The sequence below is a fragment of the Guillardia theta genome (genome assembly GCF_000315625.1).
Source record: "Guillardia theta CCMP2712 unplaced genomic scaffold GUITHscaffold_97, whole genome shotgun sequence".
NCBI lineage: Eukaryota > Cryptophyceae > Pyrenomonadales > Geminigeraceae > Guillardia > Guillardia theta.
In genome coordinates, this window is record NW_005434577.1 from 52,019 (window position 1) to 69,020 (window position 17,002).

The window sequence follows — 17,002 nt, forward strand, 5'->3', positions numbered from 1 at the left end:
TGATGAAGCAGGAGACCGAACAGGAGAGAAGAGCGAGAGAGGTAGAGTCCAAATATCAGATTGTTGGAGGCTCATGTCAGTACATGTTCCAATACACGACAGCAGAGGCGATTGAACAACTGTGTTTCGCGATGGCTTCTGTGGATAATTTTGAAACGCTGATGGATTTGAAAACGGGAGACCAAGCAAAGCGGATGGTGAATCGGCTGCATGGAATGTATCGTGTTGGAGACAATGTGCACTGGGGGCTTGTCAGCAGGTTTGTCGCCACAGAGCTAGCACAGAGGCTTGGAGAAACTTTTGTGAGAAAGATCGAGCAGTTGGTGGGGATCGCTCAGAATCCGATACTTCGTTGTTTGTTGTTTGAGATGCTATTCTTTGCTCGGATAGGAAACAACCCAGGGCTACGTGTGACCAGTAGGACAGGAGAAGAAGTCAATTGGGAGAGCCTTGCTGTGAAGACGTTTGACCCGACACAACTCTATACGTCTGGAATCGAGAGGAGTGTATGCCTAAAGCCAATAGCTTGGAATCAGGGCAGCTACGACGCGGTGATTCTAGATCTAAGGGAGAGGATAGTGCGCTTTGTGCAGGTGACAGCGGCAAGCAAGCATGACCTGAGACTGCAGTACTTTGCAGACTGCATGGATGCCTTGAGCATCGAAAGATGGGGTCAATGGAAGTTGGAGATTGTTTTCGTCGTCTCAAAGGACAATCTTGCAGAGTTCAGTCTGAGCGAGGTGGTCGAGGAAGGCGCGCTCGCTAGGTATGGTTGGAGAGCCGGAGAGGAAGCGAGCAAAGCGTGTGTGGTTGGGATGGACCCTAGACCACAAGGATGAAGCAGCAGGATAGGATGACCATGGTGCCCGAGTTAGTGAATGCACCAATAGACATTGGGTTATGCTCGTGCAAGTGAGCAATGTATCAAATTTCAGCACCTTCACTGTGCAATGCTGTGAATCATTGTATCATCATTATTATTTGAGTTTATTAGACTCTTAGTCGAGAATTTCATAGCTAAGAACTATTGCTCTCTGCTCGTTTCGCGCCTACTTATCCGTCTAAAGGGGTTCCCAACCTTGGGAGGTTGCCCCATTGTCCTATAGGCCCCTAAGGCCCGGTTGCTTCCTTATCAGATGTTTTCAGTGACGTTGTCCTCCGGGCCCATCATTGTAAACCAATGCGGGTATGGTGTAGCCACCAGATACGAATACGCTCATCACCTCACCTGTACAAGCAGATGGCTTGTCCCGTTCTCGTCCTCACGTTTCCACGGACCATCGCTTTTGTAATGGTGTAGACTTGATAGCGTTTCATTGTCTTTTGTGCCATTTTTGCGGACAGTCCCTTCTAAACAACACTTTTTACAAGAGTTTTTCTTGCTTTGTGTGTGCGCGCGTTTCTTTTGTGCTTTGCAGCAGTGTGCCTGGCGGGACTCGCCGGAACTGTTGACAGCGCGGCAAGGGCGGACATCCCGGCCGGCCGTGCCCGTCGGGAGCTGCGCTCCGGTGCTAAACACCTATGCCACCCGAGAGAGTGCAGCCTTCCGAGCTGCAAGGTGGAGGACGACTCAGGAGTCCCGAGTCTAGCGACGACTCCACGGGCTATGATATGATGCTCTAGTCAGGTATGATATGATGCTCTAGTCAGGTATGATATGATGCTCTAGTCAGGTATGATATGACGCTCTAGTCAGGTATGATATGACGCTCTGGTCAGGTATGATACGATGCTCTAGTCAGGTATGATACGATGCTCTAGTCAGGTATGATATGATGCTCTAGTCAGGTATGAAACGATGCTCTAGTCAGGTATGATATGATGCTCTAGTCAGGTATGATATGATGCTCTAGTCAGGTATGATATGATGCTCTAGTCAGGTATGATATGATGCTCTAGTCAGGTATGATATGACGCTCTAGTCAGGTATGATATGATGCTCTTGATTCTGTAGTGTTAGAATATACCTTTGTGATGCGATGCGATGTTGATGTATTTCGTTGCGATGTGTCAATAAAAACAGATGAGATGGGACAGGACGGGACGAAAGGAGTTGACCTTAGATGATATGTATGAGAAGGAAAGAAGAATTGATCATATCAGTCAAATAAGTTCGTTGGTTTCTACACAATATCTACACTTCTCCTCTTCGATTGACACCATTCAGGCCTTCACTCTCGGGAAAACAGCAAGGGGGCTCAGTCCCTCTGGGTCCGTGACCACTGGCTGACCCGGCCCCGGCAACGGTGGTTTGAATTTGTTGTTGTGCCTGACACTGAGAGCACGACTTTAAAAATAATTCACAACTGTACAGTATACAAGAACGTCTTACTAACTGACGTGGCAGATGCACACTTCACACTGCACAGACAGGCGATCAGATCTCCCCAACGACTGATCGCACTGATTTGCAGTGTCCAAGTAAATTTGGAGCAACGAACGGTGAAAAAGTCAACAGACTTTGATATCATACGAGTGGACGGCCGAGATGCCTTGACCAACAACTTGACTGAGCTGGACAACATGGTGACAATGAGAGCGTGACAACGCCAGTTACTTAGATACAGACACGGGGCAGCGTGATTTTACTGTGATTAAAGCAAAGACATGTGTAGATCCCTCCCTCCTCTCTCTCTTCACGCCTCCCTCAGTGATTGTCCTGTCATCATAATATTTGCACGGCTTCTTGCAGTAGAAATCCTGACGCGTGGGAGTATGTAGCGTATTTGGATCTCAGATTATAGACACTTGGAGGCGAGTAAAGAGCAGAACCTTCATTATGAGGGGCTGATCTTCGTTTTGGGCGAGAAGGATCCTGCTCATCCTACCTGAACGAGCTCTTGTGCCCTTAGTCGTCGCCTTCCATTGTCACCACGTTGTCTATCTCAGGGGCAACAGTCATGAAAGGTTGATTGACTGAAATGGAAATCGAAGCAAACAAAGTAGGAAAGGGTAAACAACTAATCTGCCTCAACACGAGACCACAAAAAGGAAGAGGCAGCGAAAACTAAACCGCAACTCAAACCACGCGAGGGACAACGAGCAGGCCCTGAGCGTGAAGAATAAAGATACGTACAGGAGGGAGGGAAGTGACATGGAAGCATTGGATGGGACGGGAGGAAGGGAAGAGATCCACAAGGGTTCTATGTCAGTGCGAACGTTGGAAGATGATGAGATGGGCTTGGGGGGGGCAGTTCTATGTGGATATACACCGGAATCGTGATGTCTGTGTGAATGATAAGCGATTCAGATTAGAACAACAAAACCCCCAACTGATCATTATACATCAGCGTTCACCTGCTTGTCTTGCCTGCCGTCCCTTGCGTGGATGGAGTAGCGGTTCTTGCTGCCTTTTCCGTTTTCCTAGTATTTTATTGAGGCGGGTTTGTAGGGTTTATCCTCTTCCTCCTTTGTAAAGCCCTTCTGCTCAGCTGCTGATATCTGCTCTTGAAACTCTTATCCTGTTAGTATGTCATATCTTGACATTTGTTTCTCCTCACACCTCATCTCTTCTCGCCGGCAAGCATCTATAACATGTCGTTAGCAGGTGCATGGCGAAAGCTCTCATGGGGGCCTATGGTTTGTTTTGTGTAATCGGTATTGTTCTTGTTGATCAAAGCATGGTGCAGGGTTGCATCTTCTGATTGCAAGCGGTTGTGTGCTCCTTGTACATGTTGCTGGCAGATTCTCATCTCACGTGGCGCCATTGGTGATTCGAGGGGGTGGAATAGGAGATGCGAACCAGACCCTGCCGATACGCCAAGACCTCCATAACATGAATAGAGAGGAGTTAGATGCAAGGCTGTGGCTAGAACAGGACAAGATGAAGAGAGAACGGAAGAAGGTAGAGAAGAAGATAGTTAAAGTAGAACGAGAGATCAGGAATGTTCAGGCAAGAACGGAGAAGGTAGAGAAGAAGATAGTTAAAGTAGAACGAGAAATCAGGAATGTTGAGGCAAAGCACAAGGACTTGAAGAAGCAGGTATCGCAACTTCATGACAAGGGGGCCAACAAGAAGTTCATCAAGAAAATAACGCAGGAAATAAAGTACCTTCGAGACAAAGAGTTGCAACTACGAGACAAAGAGTTGCAACTTCGAACGGAAAAGAAGCAACTTCGAACGGAAAAGAAGCAACTTCGAACGGAAAAAAAGCAACTTCGAGATAATGTCAAAGAGAAGAAAAAGAGCCTTTCCTGGTCAGAGACAGATCTGGATCTTAGTCAAGCAGGATACAGTGAGGATCGCAAAATTTTCACCATCGATCGAGCATTACTGAATCCAAGTCCTGGGCCAGCAGGGCAGCTGATGCTCTACTGCAGGGAAAGCTTCAATGAGCAATGGCGTTTCCTTGAGGAGAAGGTATGCAAGGAAGGATATTTGGGTTGGATCCTAGGCCCTCCGGGGACAGGGAAGACGACGACGACGACAAGTTTCCTGCTATGGCAAAGCATGAAAGCGAGTTGGAGGGTGATGTGCGTACGACTCTGGAAGGCGGGTCCTGTCAGCCTGATACAGGTGGTTGACGGGAAAGAAAGAAGGTGCGACTTTTCTTTGAAGAGAGCAGGGGACGAGATAGAGGACTTCCTTGAAGGATGGGGAGGGGTCAGCGAAAAGTACCTTCTGTCCTTGGACGGTTACTTGGAGGGGAGTCCGGAACATGATAATTTGCTCAGTGTCTGCATGCTATGGCGCCGTCATGACATGGAGAATCGCCGGCTTGTCGTTACGACTTCGATGGGTGCTCGAATAAAGGTGTATTCTGAGCAAGATATGATAGAAAGGATCAAGGAAATGAAAGTATACTCGTGGATGCTTGAGGAGTACAAGGAAGCCGTCAAGCACGACCTTCTGTACAAAAATGTAGCTAACATGGTGGGATCGAGCTTGGGAACGAGGAATACGGTGATGAAGCAGGAGACCGAACAGGAGAGAAGAGCGAGAGAGGTAGAGTCCAAATATCAGATTGTTGGAGGCTCATGTCAGTACATGTTCCAATACACGACAGCAGAGGCGATTGAACAACTGTGTTTCGCGATGGCTTCTGTGGATAATTTTGAAACGCTGATGGATTTGAAAACGGGAGACCAAGCAAAGCGGATGGTGAATCGGCTGCATGGAATGTATCGTGTTGGAGACAATGTGCACTGGGGGCTTGTCAGCAGGTTTGTCGCCACAGAGCTAGCACAGAGGCTTGGAGAAACTTTTGTGAGAAAGATCGAGCAGTTGGTGGGGATCGCTCAGAATCCGATACTTCGTTGTTTGTTGTTTGAGATGCTATTCTTTGCTCGGATAGGAAACAACCCAGGGCTACGTGTGACCAGTAGGACAGGAGAAGAAGTCAATTGGGAGAGCCTTGCTGTGAAGACGTTTGACCCGACACAACTCTATACGTCTGGAATCGAGAGGAGTGTATGCCTAAAGCCAATAGCTTGGAATCAGGGCAGCTACGACGCGGTGATTCTAGATCTAAGGGAGAGGATAGTGCGCTTTGTGCAGGTGACAGCGGCAAGCAAGCATGACCTGAGACTGCAGTACTTTGCAGACTGCATGGATGCCTTGAGCATCGAAAGATGGGGTCAATGGAAGTTGGAGATTGTTTTCGTCGTCTCAAAGGACAATCTTGCAGAGTTCAGTCTGAGCGAGGTGGTCGAGGAAGGCGCGCTCGCTAGGTATGGTTGGAGAGCCGGAGAGGAAGCGAGCAAAGCGTGTGTGGTTGGGATGGACCCTAGACCACAAGGATGAAGCAGCAGGATAGGATGACCATGGTGCCCGAGCTGTGCAATGCTGTGAATCATTGTATCATCATTATTATTTGAGTTTATTAGACTCTTAGTCGAGAATTTCATAGCTAAGAACTATTGCTCTCTGCTCGTTTCGCGCCTACTTATCCGTCTAAAGGGGTTCCCAACCTTGGCCCGGTTTCTTCCTTATCAGATGTTTTCAGTGACGTTGTCCTCCGGGCCCATTATTGTAAACCAATGCGGGTATGGTGTAGCCACCAGATACGAATACGCTCATCACCTCACCTGTCCAAGCAGATGGCTTGTCCCGTTCTCGTCCTCACGTTTCCACGGACCATCGCTTCTGTAATGGTGTAGACTTGATAGCGTTTCATTGTCTTTTGTGCCATTTTTGCGGACAGTCCCTTCTAAACAACACTTTTTACAAGAGTTTTTCTTGCTTTGTGTGTGCGCGCGTTTCTTTTGTGCTTTGCAGCAGTGTGCCTGGCGGGACTCCCGGGCGAGTGCAGCCTTCCGAGCTGCAAGGTGAAGGACGACTCAGGAGTCCCGAGTCTAGCGACGACTCCACGGGCTATGATATGATGCTCTAGTCAGGTATGATATGATGCTCTAGTCAGGTATGATATGATGCTCTAGTCAGGTATGATATGATGCTCTAGTCAGGTATGATATGATGCTCTAGTCAGGTATGATATGACGCTCTAGTCAGGTATGATATGATGCTCTAGTCAGGTATGATAATGATGCTCTAGTCAGGTATGATATGATGCTCTAGTCAGGTATGATATGATGCTCTAGTCAGGTATGATATGATGCTCTAGTCAGGTATGATATGATGCTCTAGTCAGGTATGATATGATGCTCTAGTCAGGTATGATATGATGCTCTAGTCAGGTATGATATGATGCTCTAGTCAGGTATGATATGATGCTCTAGTCAGGTATGATATGATGCTCTAGTCAGGTATGATATGATGCTCTAGTCAGGTATGATATGATGCTCTAGTCAGGTATGATATGATGCTCTAGTCAGGTATGATATGATGCTCTAGTCAGGTATGATACGATGCTCTAGTCAGGTATGATATGATGCTCTAGTCAGGTATGATACGATGCTCTAGTCAGGTATGATAATGATGCTCTAGTCAGGTATGATATGATTCTGCAGTAATAGTATGAACCTTTGAGTCTTTCGCTTCCTGCCCCGTAACTATGACTACCTTACAGATTCCCATCCTTCTCTGCTCTTGCTTTCCAGTATGGCGTGATGCGATGAGATGCGATGCGATTGAGATGGTACAGGACGGGACGAAAGGAGTTGAACTTTTAGATGATATGTATGAGAAGGATTGAACATATCAGTCAAATAGTTCATTGATTTCTACACAGTATCTACACTTCTCTTCGATCGACACCATTCAGGCCTTCACTTTCAGGCAGCTCCCTCACGCGTTCGCTTCGATCCTGGTCTAATCACTTCACGCCAGTTCTGCTGTCCCAGATGCTCCTTGCGCCTTGCGCCATAAATGTTATCAAGGCAGCTGGTCTTGGAGGAGGAGACTCTTGATTGAGGAGGGGAAAGCTTGTCGTGGCAGGTGGTAAGGGAAAGGGAAGAAGGGCGGGAAGAAGGGGCAGGGCGGTTGGAACGGAGGAGAGGGCGTGCGGGGGGGAGGTCAGAGGAGAGGGAGACGCGGGACCAGGAGACGGGGGAGATAGAGCACATGGGTGTAGCGGGTAGGAGTGCAAGGATGCAGCAGGAAGGATGCAGAACAGAAACCAATCTAGCAAGTTTTATGGGATCTAGCGGGAGGAGAGGGGGCGTCTCTAGGGGGATTTGAAGGGACGGAATGCAGTAGTAAAGTCTAGCGACTGATCTAACAGTGGTGGTGCCTGTAAGGCTTGTGCCTCGTACCATTGAACTGCCAATCATTTTCTGTTCCTCAAGGAAGTACCCCCTTCTTCCCATTACAACGAAGGGGTACATAAGTAGTCATGCGTCTCTTTGTTGTATCTGGGAGACGACCTGACCCTAGAAAGCAACGTTTCGCAAGAGGTCGCTTGCTTTTGCGCATCGCTTCGGGAGGGTGAAGACTCCGCATCTGCTCACGTGTGATCTCAGTTTAGGTACCTTCTTTCCTTTATGCCTCCTACCACGCCGCCCCTCCCCCCACCCTTTCCCCCCCCCCCCTGCGTTCCCCCGCTCCTCCTCGTCCACACTCTCTACCCTCCCTCTCACTCTTATCGGCACATTCCTATGCCTGTCATGATCGCTATCTCTGAAGTCTTCCAACACTCTTCCGACTTCCCAATCCTTCATGCCTCAGTCTCCATGCCTGCTCGAGGGATCCGGCAGCACCAGCTGTCTGGACAACATCCTTGCAGCAAGGAGAAAGCTGCGACAGGTCGGACACGAGGAGAAGATGAGGGAAGAGGAGACACGTTTGAAGAGGAAGCGGAGATTCGACGTCTGATACTGATACTGGACCAACACTGACGTTAAGAGCGTTCGGGAGCAGCACATGACATGATGTACACGTCACTGGATATGCTTGGACAAGATCTCATGTGCACATCTCAGCTTGTCCTTGAAGAGGCAACGGATGCGAGCAGGGCGGGCGACATGACCTGATAGGACCCGGGAAGGGAGTCAGACCTTACGAGTGCGCATACGGCTGACGGGAAGGAGGAAGAGACATATGATACCTGGAGAGGTTAGGGAAAGAGCATATGGAGGCAGTTGGAGGCGTAGGAAAGCGTGGACAAGGTGCTATGCTGGTAGTGTAGAGATGGAGCTAGTGCGGGATAGGGATTGTATAGGACGCGTTGGTTGAAATGTCTCAACGGCGAAGTAAAGGGATGTGCTTATAAAACAAGCTTCTGATCAGTGCATTTCTGCTCCTTTTGACTTTCCGACTCTGTTTCATGTACTCTTAGCGTGTCCTTGCAGCACTGTTCGGGTCTAGATATCATTCGACAGGATCGGATCTCAGACTCCTCTGAGAGTCGGCCCGGTCTCAGACTGAGAGGTGGAGGGAGGAGAAAGACTCGGAGCCGGGAGGCCCCGAGAAGAGGGTGACAGCAGTTGGCAGGATTAGGTTACTGATCTTTAACTTAACTTTGAGTAAAGATTCAGTGAAGTACCGAAAACTTATCTCATGTAGCTTGCTCAGTTGTCTTAGTGTGCAGCGCTCGGCCGGGCCCGCCGGAGTGGCCCGGCTGATCCCAAGATTGTCATGGCCCACCCTGCTCATGATCAAAAACAGCCATGTAAGGCACCGTGACTGAAGTTCCAAAGTCACATTGCCAGTTTTGTACCGCAGCAACGGTCATGTAAAAACCTACACGCTCACCGTCGCCCTCTCCTCCTCACCTCCTCCTCACCGCTCGTCCGCTTGTCCTCGTTCACACGCCTCATCTCCCGGTTCCTCCTCCAGGAGGAAATCTATCTGAGATCATCTGCCATACCTGGCGCGCTTTTTGTACCGCCTTTCCTCCTGACATGATCGCTATCTCCGACGTCTCCTTGTCCTGTGCCCCCCCACTATGCCCTCTCCCTCCCTCTCCCAATCCCAGCGTCCCAGCTTGCTAAATCCTCAGTCGCCACTCCAACTCTAAGTCTCCCCCGGAAGGGCGAGCTGTGTTGACGTCCTCGCAGCGAGGAGCAAGCTGCGGCAGCTTGAAGGAAGAGGGAGCAGGGCGGAGGCGGAAAAGAACAAGAGGGAACAAGTGAGGGGAGGTAGAAGCAGGTGGTGCGAAGTTACATCTCCTAGCGATATCTCAGAGCGATCCAATTGGTATCGACAGGTGCTGGGATTGTAGTAAAGAGACAAGCTGCGAGCTCAGTCTTGAATATCACTTTCATGTTTCAGGCAGACCTCTCCTCGTTCTTAGGGTACAGTGAGGGGGGGCAGGAGGGAAGGATCCGCGGAGAGAGCGGGGAGAAAAGCAAGATTGAGCGAGCTGAATTCTCCTGAGGACAGTATGTTATTGAGCTCGAGGATGGGCAGCTGCAGAAGCTGTAGTCTCCTGTAACTGAGAGTGGAAAATACGGGTGGGTTCGCTTGTTCTGGTACCCATGGGCTGCATGCGAGGGAGGCTGGTTGTCGACAACACGTGGCGATTCCCATCTGTTGTAGTAGGAGCGTCGACAACACCTTGGGCGAGTCTGGTTCCCTTATATTGTGTACCACGAAAGTGCATGTCTTTGTGATGTCTCTCACATCAATTTCATATCCCTTCAGTTCATCGTCAAGTTCATTCCAGCGCAGTTGTCTTGAGCATTCGATTTAAGCGTCTGCTACTCGTAAAGCTTCGGTTCTCTTCCAAGTGTCTTTATTGTCTCATCTGCATCCTATCTACATCTTCCCCGACACTCCTCATCCTGCCCTCCCCCTATCCTCCTCCTCCCTGCAATGCGCTCGTCTGCCTGCGCCTGGCGCGCGAGCTGAACCTTGACCCTGGCGGCCAGAATGTTGTCCAGGCAGCTGGTCCTGGAGGAGCACATGCTGGGCAGGGACAGAGACGAGGGCTTGGGCTTGACGGCGACAGAGGTGGAGTGCGAGGAGGAGGTTTCGAGCGACGATGAGCGGCTGGATGGGCGGTAGGATCGGAGGAGAGGGCGGGCGGGCGGGAGGTCAGAGGAGAGGGAGACGCGGGACCAGGAGACGGGGGAGATAGAGCACATGGGAGGAGGGGCAGGAGGGGCAGGAGGAGGTAGCACAAGGAAGGGCTGTGGGTCTTTGTATGTGTGAACTTGTTGTGCCTGTAACGGAATAAAAGGGGACCATAATCAGTTGAAAAAGAATCTCCAGATCGGTACCGAGGGTCACGATACTACGAACGCTGCCCACGGACTCCTTCGGATCGGACCGCTTGCCAGGGGCTGAAAAACTCCGGGCCGGGCCGGGCGGGAGATACTCCGAACAACTCACTCCCGTGAGTTGATCCATAGCATGTCGCAAGTTCTACTCCGAGTGCCTTGCTACGCATGTCTATCAGCCGAGTGACTATGTTACATCGCTGCAGAACACGGCTCAGTGCTCCGGCGGAGGTGCATAAATCAGTGATTGCTTGACTCACTCACACTAGCTCAGTGTCACAAAGACCAGTGCTGTGCTGTTTGTTCAGGCAGGTAGCTTGGGAAGGCCAAGCCAGGGAAGGGGGGGGGGGAGAAGGTGTAGGTATCAATGTCCTATCTCAACGGCGAAGTAAAGGGATGTGCTGTTACAAAACTATTGAAGGAGCCTCTTGTGATTTTAGTGGACGACCTCCTCCCCCTTAAGCTTTAGTCGCCTCGCCTGCTGAATATCTCCCCTAGAAGCAGCATACGCTGACTGGATAACATCCTGGCAGCCGTATGCCAGCCGAAGCATCTCAAGACGATGGGGACAGAGGGGTTCAGTCAAGAAGAAGAGGCAGGCGCAATGACGGAAAAACGATGAAGTGCGGAGAAGGATGAGTGGTAGAGGAGAGCACAGACAGCGACAGGTATACATGTACGAGGTGGCGATGAAAGGAATACATCGCGTACGATACAACAAATGGACACTTCAAGGTGAAGGTGATACTGAAGACTGAGAGATGATGGATGCTTGCAGATGTCTTGGTCAAGTATTTGCAGTCTCATTCTTTATTACAACTGCAGTAGCACCTTTCGTAATCAACCGCATCACTCCGAAGTTGATTGAGAGCCATGATATGATCGGATGAACAAGCAGGAAATTATGGAAAGGTTGGCGATATTCACCTATCACCTGCTTCTACCTCCCAGCTCTTCATCCCCGCTTCTTTTCTGACACTTCATCACCGCTACTCTGCTGCTCTCTTCTCCGCTTCCTCTTCCGCTCTGACCCCTTCTCTTGCTCTCCTCTGAGCTGCTGAAGTTTCCTCCTTGCTGCCAGGATGTTGTCGAGACAGCTCGTTCTGTTATGATGTGGTGACTGAAGCTTTAGGAGGAAGGATGTCGGGCAAGGGTTGCCAGGGGGAGCGGGACGGAAGAGAGCGGAGTCTGAGGAGTATCGGAGGAGGGTCGAGGAGGAGGGGCACAGTACAAGGAGACATTGAAGATAGCGATGAACATTGCAGGAGCAAAGGCGATACACAACAGCGCTTGAGATATGGCGAACGAGAACTGTTCGATCGATCAAGAGCAGGAGGACAGATGCAGGAGGGGAGGAGACAAAGGAACTAGGACAAGCGGACTATTGTGGGGAGGGAGGGGAGGAGCGGGGCGGGGGTGGGGGCGGGGGTCGACCCGTGATCACCTGGCACCTCTCAGTCGCTCGGAGTCCGTGACCACCCCCGGCGGCCCTACGGCCACCGAACGGCCACTGTCGTATGTCGTACCTTTGTACCGAAAATAGATTAGTCATCTCGTGTGCACAGCGTGACCGTTATGACCGTTGTGCCTGTTGAACTAGCACTTGAAGAACACACATCACGGTTGTCGACCTACTGATACGAGAACGTCTTGCTAACTGACGTGGCAGATGAACACTTCACACTGCACTCTGAGACAGGCGATCAGATCTCCCCAACGGCTGATCGCAATGATTTGCAGATTCCAAGTAAATTTGGAGCAACGAGCGGTTCAAGTCAACAGACTTTGATATCGTACGAGTGATCGGCCGAGATGCCTTGAAGTCTCTTCCAACAATCTCCTCAACCTTCCCTCCCACTCACCTCCTCCTCCTGCCCCTGCCCCTGCCCCTGCCCCTGCCCCTGCCCCTGCCCCTGCCCCTGCCCCTGCGCCTGGCGCGCGAGCTGGAGCTGCCGCCAGGTCGTGAGACAAGAGGATTGATGCCTCAACAGCTCAGGAATGTCAAGACCTTCAAACATGAGGCATAGAGTTGGAGATCAATCATTGTCTTCACCTCGACACATGATTGGCGAGATTCAGCAACACGAATGGGAGTACCGCCTCGTGCGGGAAGTCATGTGATGGTTTGTAATGTGCATCATAGCTTTGTTGCTGTGCTCTTTGTAATTAATGTAATTGGACTGTGCAACACCTCGTGCGTATTACGTTGTTCTTCATCCTGCTTGCACTTGGCCTTGTAGCATCACTAATCGAACACTTCCACCAATGAATAAAAAAAGAATAAAACTCTAAAAGTTAAGGTCATGGTACAAACTATTGACTGATTTTAGAAGGAAACTCGATTGCTCCCATAACCCTCTAATTTGGTAGCTTTTGTACCACGGGCGTTCTCTAAAGTACCGGTAGTTGCCTGCTGGGGATGGATGCGGAGTGAAGGAGGGAGCATGAGGAGGATGCTGTGTGCGTGTGTGCTTTGGGCTGTACTAGGGGCGTGGATATGTCCTAAGGCCGAGGCGGCAAGCAGTGTGGTTTGTGGAGGCTGCACGTTTCGTATCTCGGACGAGGGTTTGTTGTCGAGGGAAGGGAGCTGTGGGAATAGCTGTACTGACACATTGAATTTGAACTCCCGCAACATTCAGAACATAACGAGTGGGACCTTTGAAGGGCTCTCGAGCTTGCAGAATCTATATCTTCAATACAACAACCTGGACAGCCTGCCTGCAGGGATCTTCGACGGGCTCTCGAGCTTGGGGAGGCTATATCTTGACAAAGACAACCTGGAGAGTCTGCCTGCAGGGATATTCGACGGGCTCTCGAGCTTGCAGTGGCTACAACTTTCCTTAAACAAGCTGGAGAGTCTGCCTGCAGGGATCTTCGACGGGCTTTCAAAATTGAGCAATATAGTTCTTTCCAACAACAACATTCAGAGTCTGCCTGCAGGGATCTTCGGTAAGACCTCGAAACTGGTTTATCTACAACTTTCCAACAACAATATTCAGAGTCTGCCTGTAGATATCTTCAACGGGCTCTCGCAATTGTACCTCCTATCTCTTGACAACAACAACCTGGAGAGTCTTCCTGAAGATATCTTCGACAGACTGTCAAGTTTGTTTGCTCTAAATCTTCAGTACAACCACCTTAAGAGTCTGCCTCCAGAAATCTTCAACGGGCTCTCAAAATTGTACGATCTAAATCTTGACAACAACAACCTGGAGAGTCTGCCTGCAGGGATCTTCGACGGGCTCTCAAACTTGCAGCATCTAAATCTTGACAACAACAACGTGGAGAGCCTCCTTGCAGGGATCTTCGACGGGCTCGAGAGCTTGGAGTCTCTATATCTTGACAGAAACAAGCTTTCCTGCATTTCCTCCCAGGCTTTCACTGGTTTGTCTTCGCTGAGGTATTTAGGCCTGACAAGCAACAATCTACCGTGCTATCATCCATCCTGGCCAAGCTTTGCTCAATTGGACGCGAACCTTGAACCGTGCCTCAACGAAACCCATTGCAACAACAGCGGGGGCATCAACTCCATCGCAAACACCTTCAACCCAACCACAATGCCAACATCATCCTCGTCATCAAAAGAAGGGGAATCGTTTTCGACTTCAATGATACAAGACTTCCCAACTACAGCTTCAGCATCACCAGAGATCTCAACTACAAGCCCAGCATTACCCGAGATCCCAACCACGACACCAACAGGCCTACCACCGCGAACCTGGACTCTGCACCCGGACTACCTCCGCTGCCGGATACAGCACTCCTGGCCAGAGATCATGGACAGTGAGCTCGCGACGAACCACACCATCACGACGGGGGGACTCGGGAGGTGGATGGTGGTGGATAGATACGAGGTGTGGGTGTGCAGCCATCATGACACCTGTGCGGGGCCTGGGAATGCTTTCTGCTATGTCTTTGACGAGAAGGAGGAGGACTTCATCCCATGGTGATGTTTTGTTTGGTGCTTTTGAGTCCGATGGCTTTTGTCAGGGGCCTGGAGGATGAGCTCATGCTGAGCGAAGAACCTAGACAGATGACAGCAGCCATCAACCTGGTCCGATCCGATCATCTTTATCACGTTTCCATTGACTCTTGTTTTAGTCCTTCAATGTTTCAAGTTTGTACTAATCTCAAAAAGACTTTGAATTGTGGCACAATGAACTTTGACTTGCGACGGTCAAACACTAAACCCCTGTGGTATACCGGAAACAGGTGCGTCTTCACCGGGTTCGCCTCAGCGTGTGCTACAACTTCTTCGCTCGATGCAACCGACTTGAACGTGCGAGACTACAGTATCAAACTAAAGTCCTGGAATCAACTTCAACGCAAACACTTGCTTCACTTGATCTGTTCTAGATTTGCACCTCCCTTGCATTGTAGGCTTACATGGCTTGTCTGCTTCAAACAACCAAACAACCTGATACCGTGACAAGCATCATTCACACAGACACGATTCCCGTGTATATCCACATAGAACTGCCCCCCACCCCCCACCCCGCCCCTCCCAAGCCCATCTCATCATCTTCCGACGTTCACACTGACATAGAACCCTTGTGGATCTCTTCCCTTCCTCCCGTCCCATCCAATGCTTCCATGTCACTTCCCTCCGTCCTGTACGGATCTTTATTCTCTCTGTCCCTATACTCTCCCCCCCCCCCGCCGTCCGTTTCCTCCACGCCTGGTCCGCGAGCTGGAGCTTGACCCTGGCGGCCAGAATGTTGTCCAGGCATGTCCTGACGGAGGACTTGCTGGGAAGGAGTTCGGGCGACTTGGGCTTGACAGAGCAAAGGGCTCGGGAGGATCGGAGGAGAGGGCGGGCAGGGGGGAGGTCAGAGGAGAGGGAGACGCGGGACCAGGAGACGGGGGAGATAGAGCACATGGGGAGAGGAGGGTAAGCAGAGGCTGGGAAGAGGAGCAAGATCCTGGTGCTCAATTCCACGGATCTCGGTTGTCAGTTGAAGCTTCAACTCGTGTATGCAGTAGTACTAGCTCGCTGTTTCAACTCGTGTATGCAGTAGTACTAGCTAGCGTGTTCAACTCGTGTATGCAGTAGTACTAGCTCGCTGTTTCAACTCGTGTATGCAGTAGTACTAGCTCGCTGTTTCAACTCGTGTATGCAGTAGTACTAGCTCGCTGTTTCAACTCGTGTATGCAGTAGTACTAGCTCGCTGTTTCAACTCGTGTATGCAGTAGTACTAGCTCGCTGTTTCAACTCGTGTATGCAGTAGTACTAGCTCGCTGTTTCAACTCGTGTATGCAGTAGTACTAGCTCGCTGTTTCAACTTGTGTATGCAGTAGTACTAGCTCGCTGTTTCAACTCGTGTATGCAGTAGTACTAGCTCGCTGTTTCAACTCGTGTATGCAGTAGTACTAGCTCGCTGTTTCGGCAGTATCGAGCTCGCATGGGTCTTGCCGTCTCGCGCTACTGCTCGTTGTCCCGATCCTTGTTCCCCTGCTTCTCGTGCATGAAGCCGCTCGCGTGGTTGGAGTAGCGGTTTTCGCTGCCTCTTCCTTCTTTTTCCTACTTCGTTTGCTTCGTTTTCCATTTCAGTCATTCAACCTTTCATACTATGTCTGCATGCTTGGAATCACAATCCTACTAGGCCAGTGCACGGTTCTATCTCTCGTGCTCCTCAACTTCTTTTCTTGTTGTTGCAGGGTCAGCTGAAGATGTCTGCAGTACTTTGGCATAGAATACTACTGCTAAGTGAAAAGAATATTCACTCAAGTCATCAAGCAGTGCAGTGCTGCCTGAGATAGACAACGTGTGACAATGGAAGGCGACGCACTCGCTTCATCCCTGCCTTATTTCCAGCTACACGTGGGATATTTGAGAAAACGAAGCTGAGGCTTGACGTCATCTGCGAGCCCTAGCAGAACGATCAGCTGAACCAACTCAGGGCACAAGAGCTCGTTCAGGTAGGATGAGCAGGATCCTTCTCGCCCGGCCCCTCATAATGAGGTTCAGCTGTTGACTCGCCTCAGGTCGTCTACGGCATCGCTAGTCATGCACATGACTCATGCAGCATGATTGAGTGATCCTACGAGGTGCGCGAGCTTGTCACTACATCCCAGCTTCCCCTCGTCCCCTCCAAGTGTCTTTATTCTGAGATCCAAATACTACACATACACTCCCCGATGCTCCAGGTCCCGCCCTCTCCCTCGACTCATCACGCGTTGTTGTTCAGGCAGCTGGTCCTCGCGGAAGATAGGCTGGGAAGCAAGTCGGGCGAGGGCTGGGGCTTGACGGGGGAGGAGGGAAGATGGAGGAGGAGAGGGCGAGCAGGAGGGAGATCGGAGGAGAGGGAGACACAGGACCAGGAGACGGGGGAGATAGAGCACATGGAGGGATTGAGGGAGGGAGGGATTGAGGGAGGGAGAGAGGGAGAAAGGAGACAGGAGGGAGGATGAGAAGGGCGGACTGCGGTGGGAGGAGGGAGCC

At 50.5% G+C, this 17,002-nt stretch overlaps 2 protein-coding genes across 2 annotated transcripts; both read left to right on the top strand.

Moving 5' to 3' along the window:
* Positions 1-131: 131 nt before the first annotated feature.
* Positions 132-839, top strand: GUITHDRAFT_116537 (hypothetical protein; the record flags this gene model as incomplete). The annotated part of the gene is made up of 1 exon (XM_005824190.1): positions 132-839. The coding sequence occupies one exon, from the start codon at positions 132-134 to the stop codon at positions 837-839; it is 708 nt and encodes a 235-aa protein (XP_005824247.1).
* Positions 840-3,551: 2,712 nt separating this feature from the next.
* Positions 3,552-5,743, top strand: GUITHDRAFT_116538 (hypothetical protein; the record flags this gene model as incomplete). The annotated part of the gene is made up of 2 exons (XM_005824191.1): positions 3,552-3,579; positions 3,630-5,743. 2 exons carry the CDS (start codon positions 3,552-3,554, stop codon positions 5,741-5,743), a joined length of 2,142 nt encoding a protein of 713 aa, XP_005824248.1.
* Positions 5,744-17,002: the final 11,259 nt, after the last annotated feature.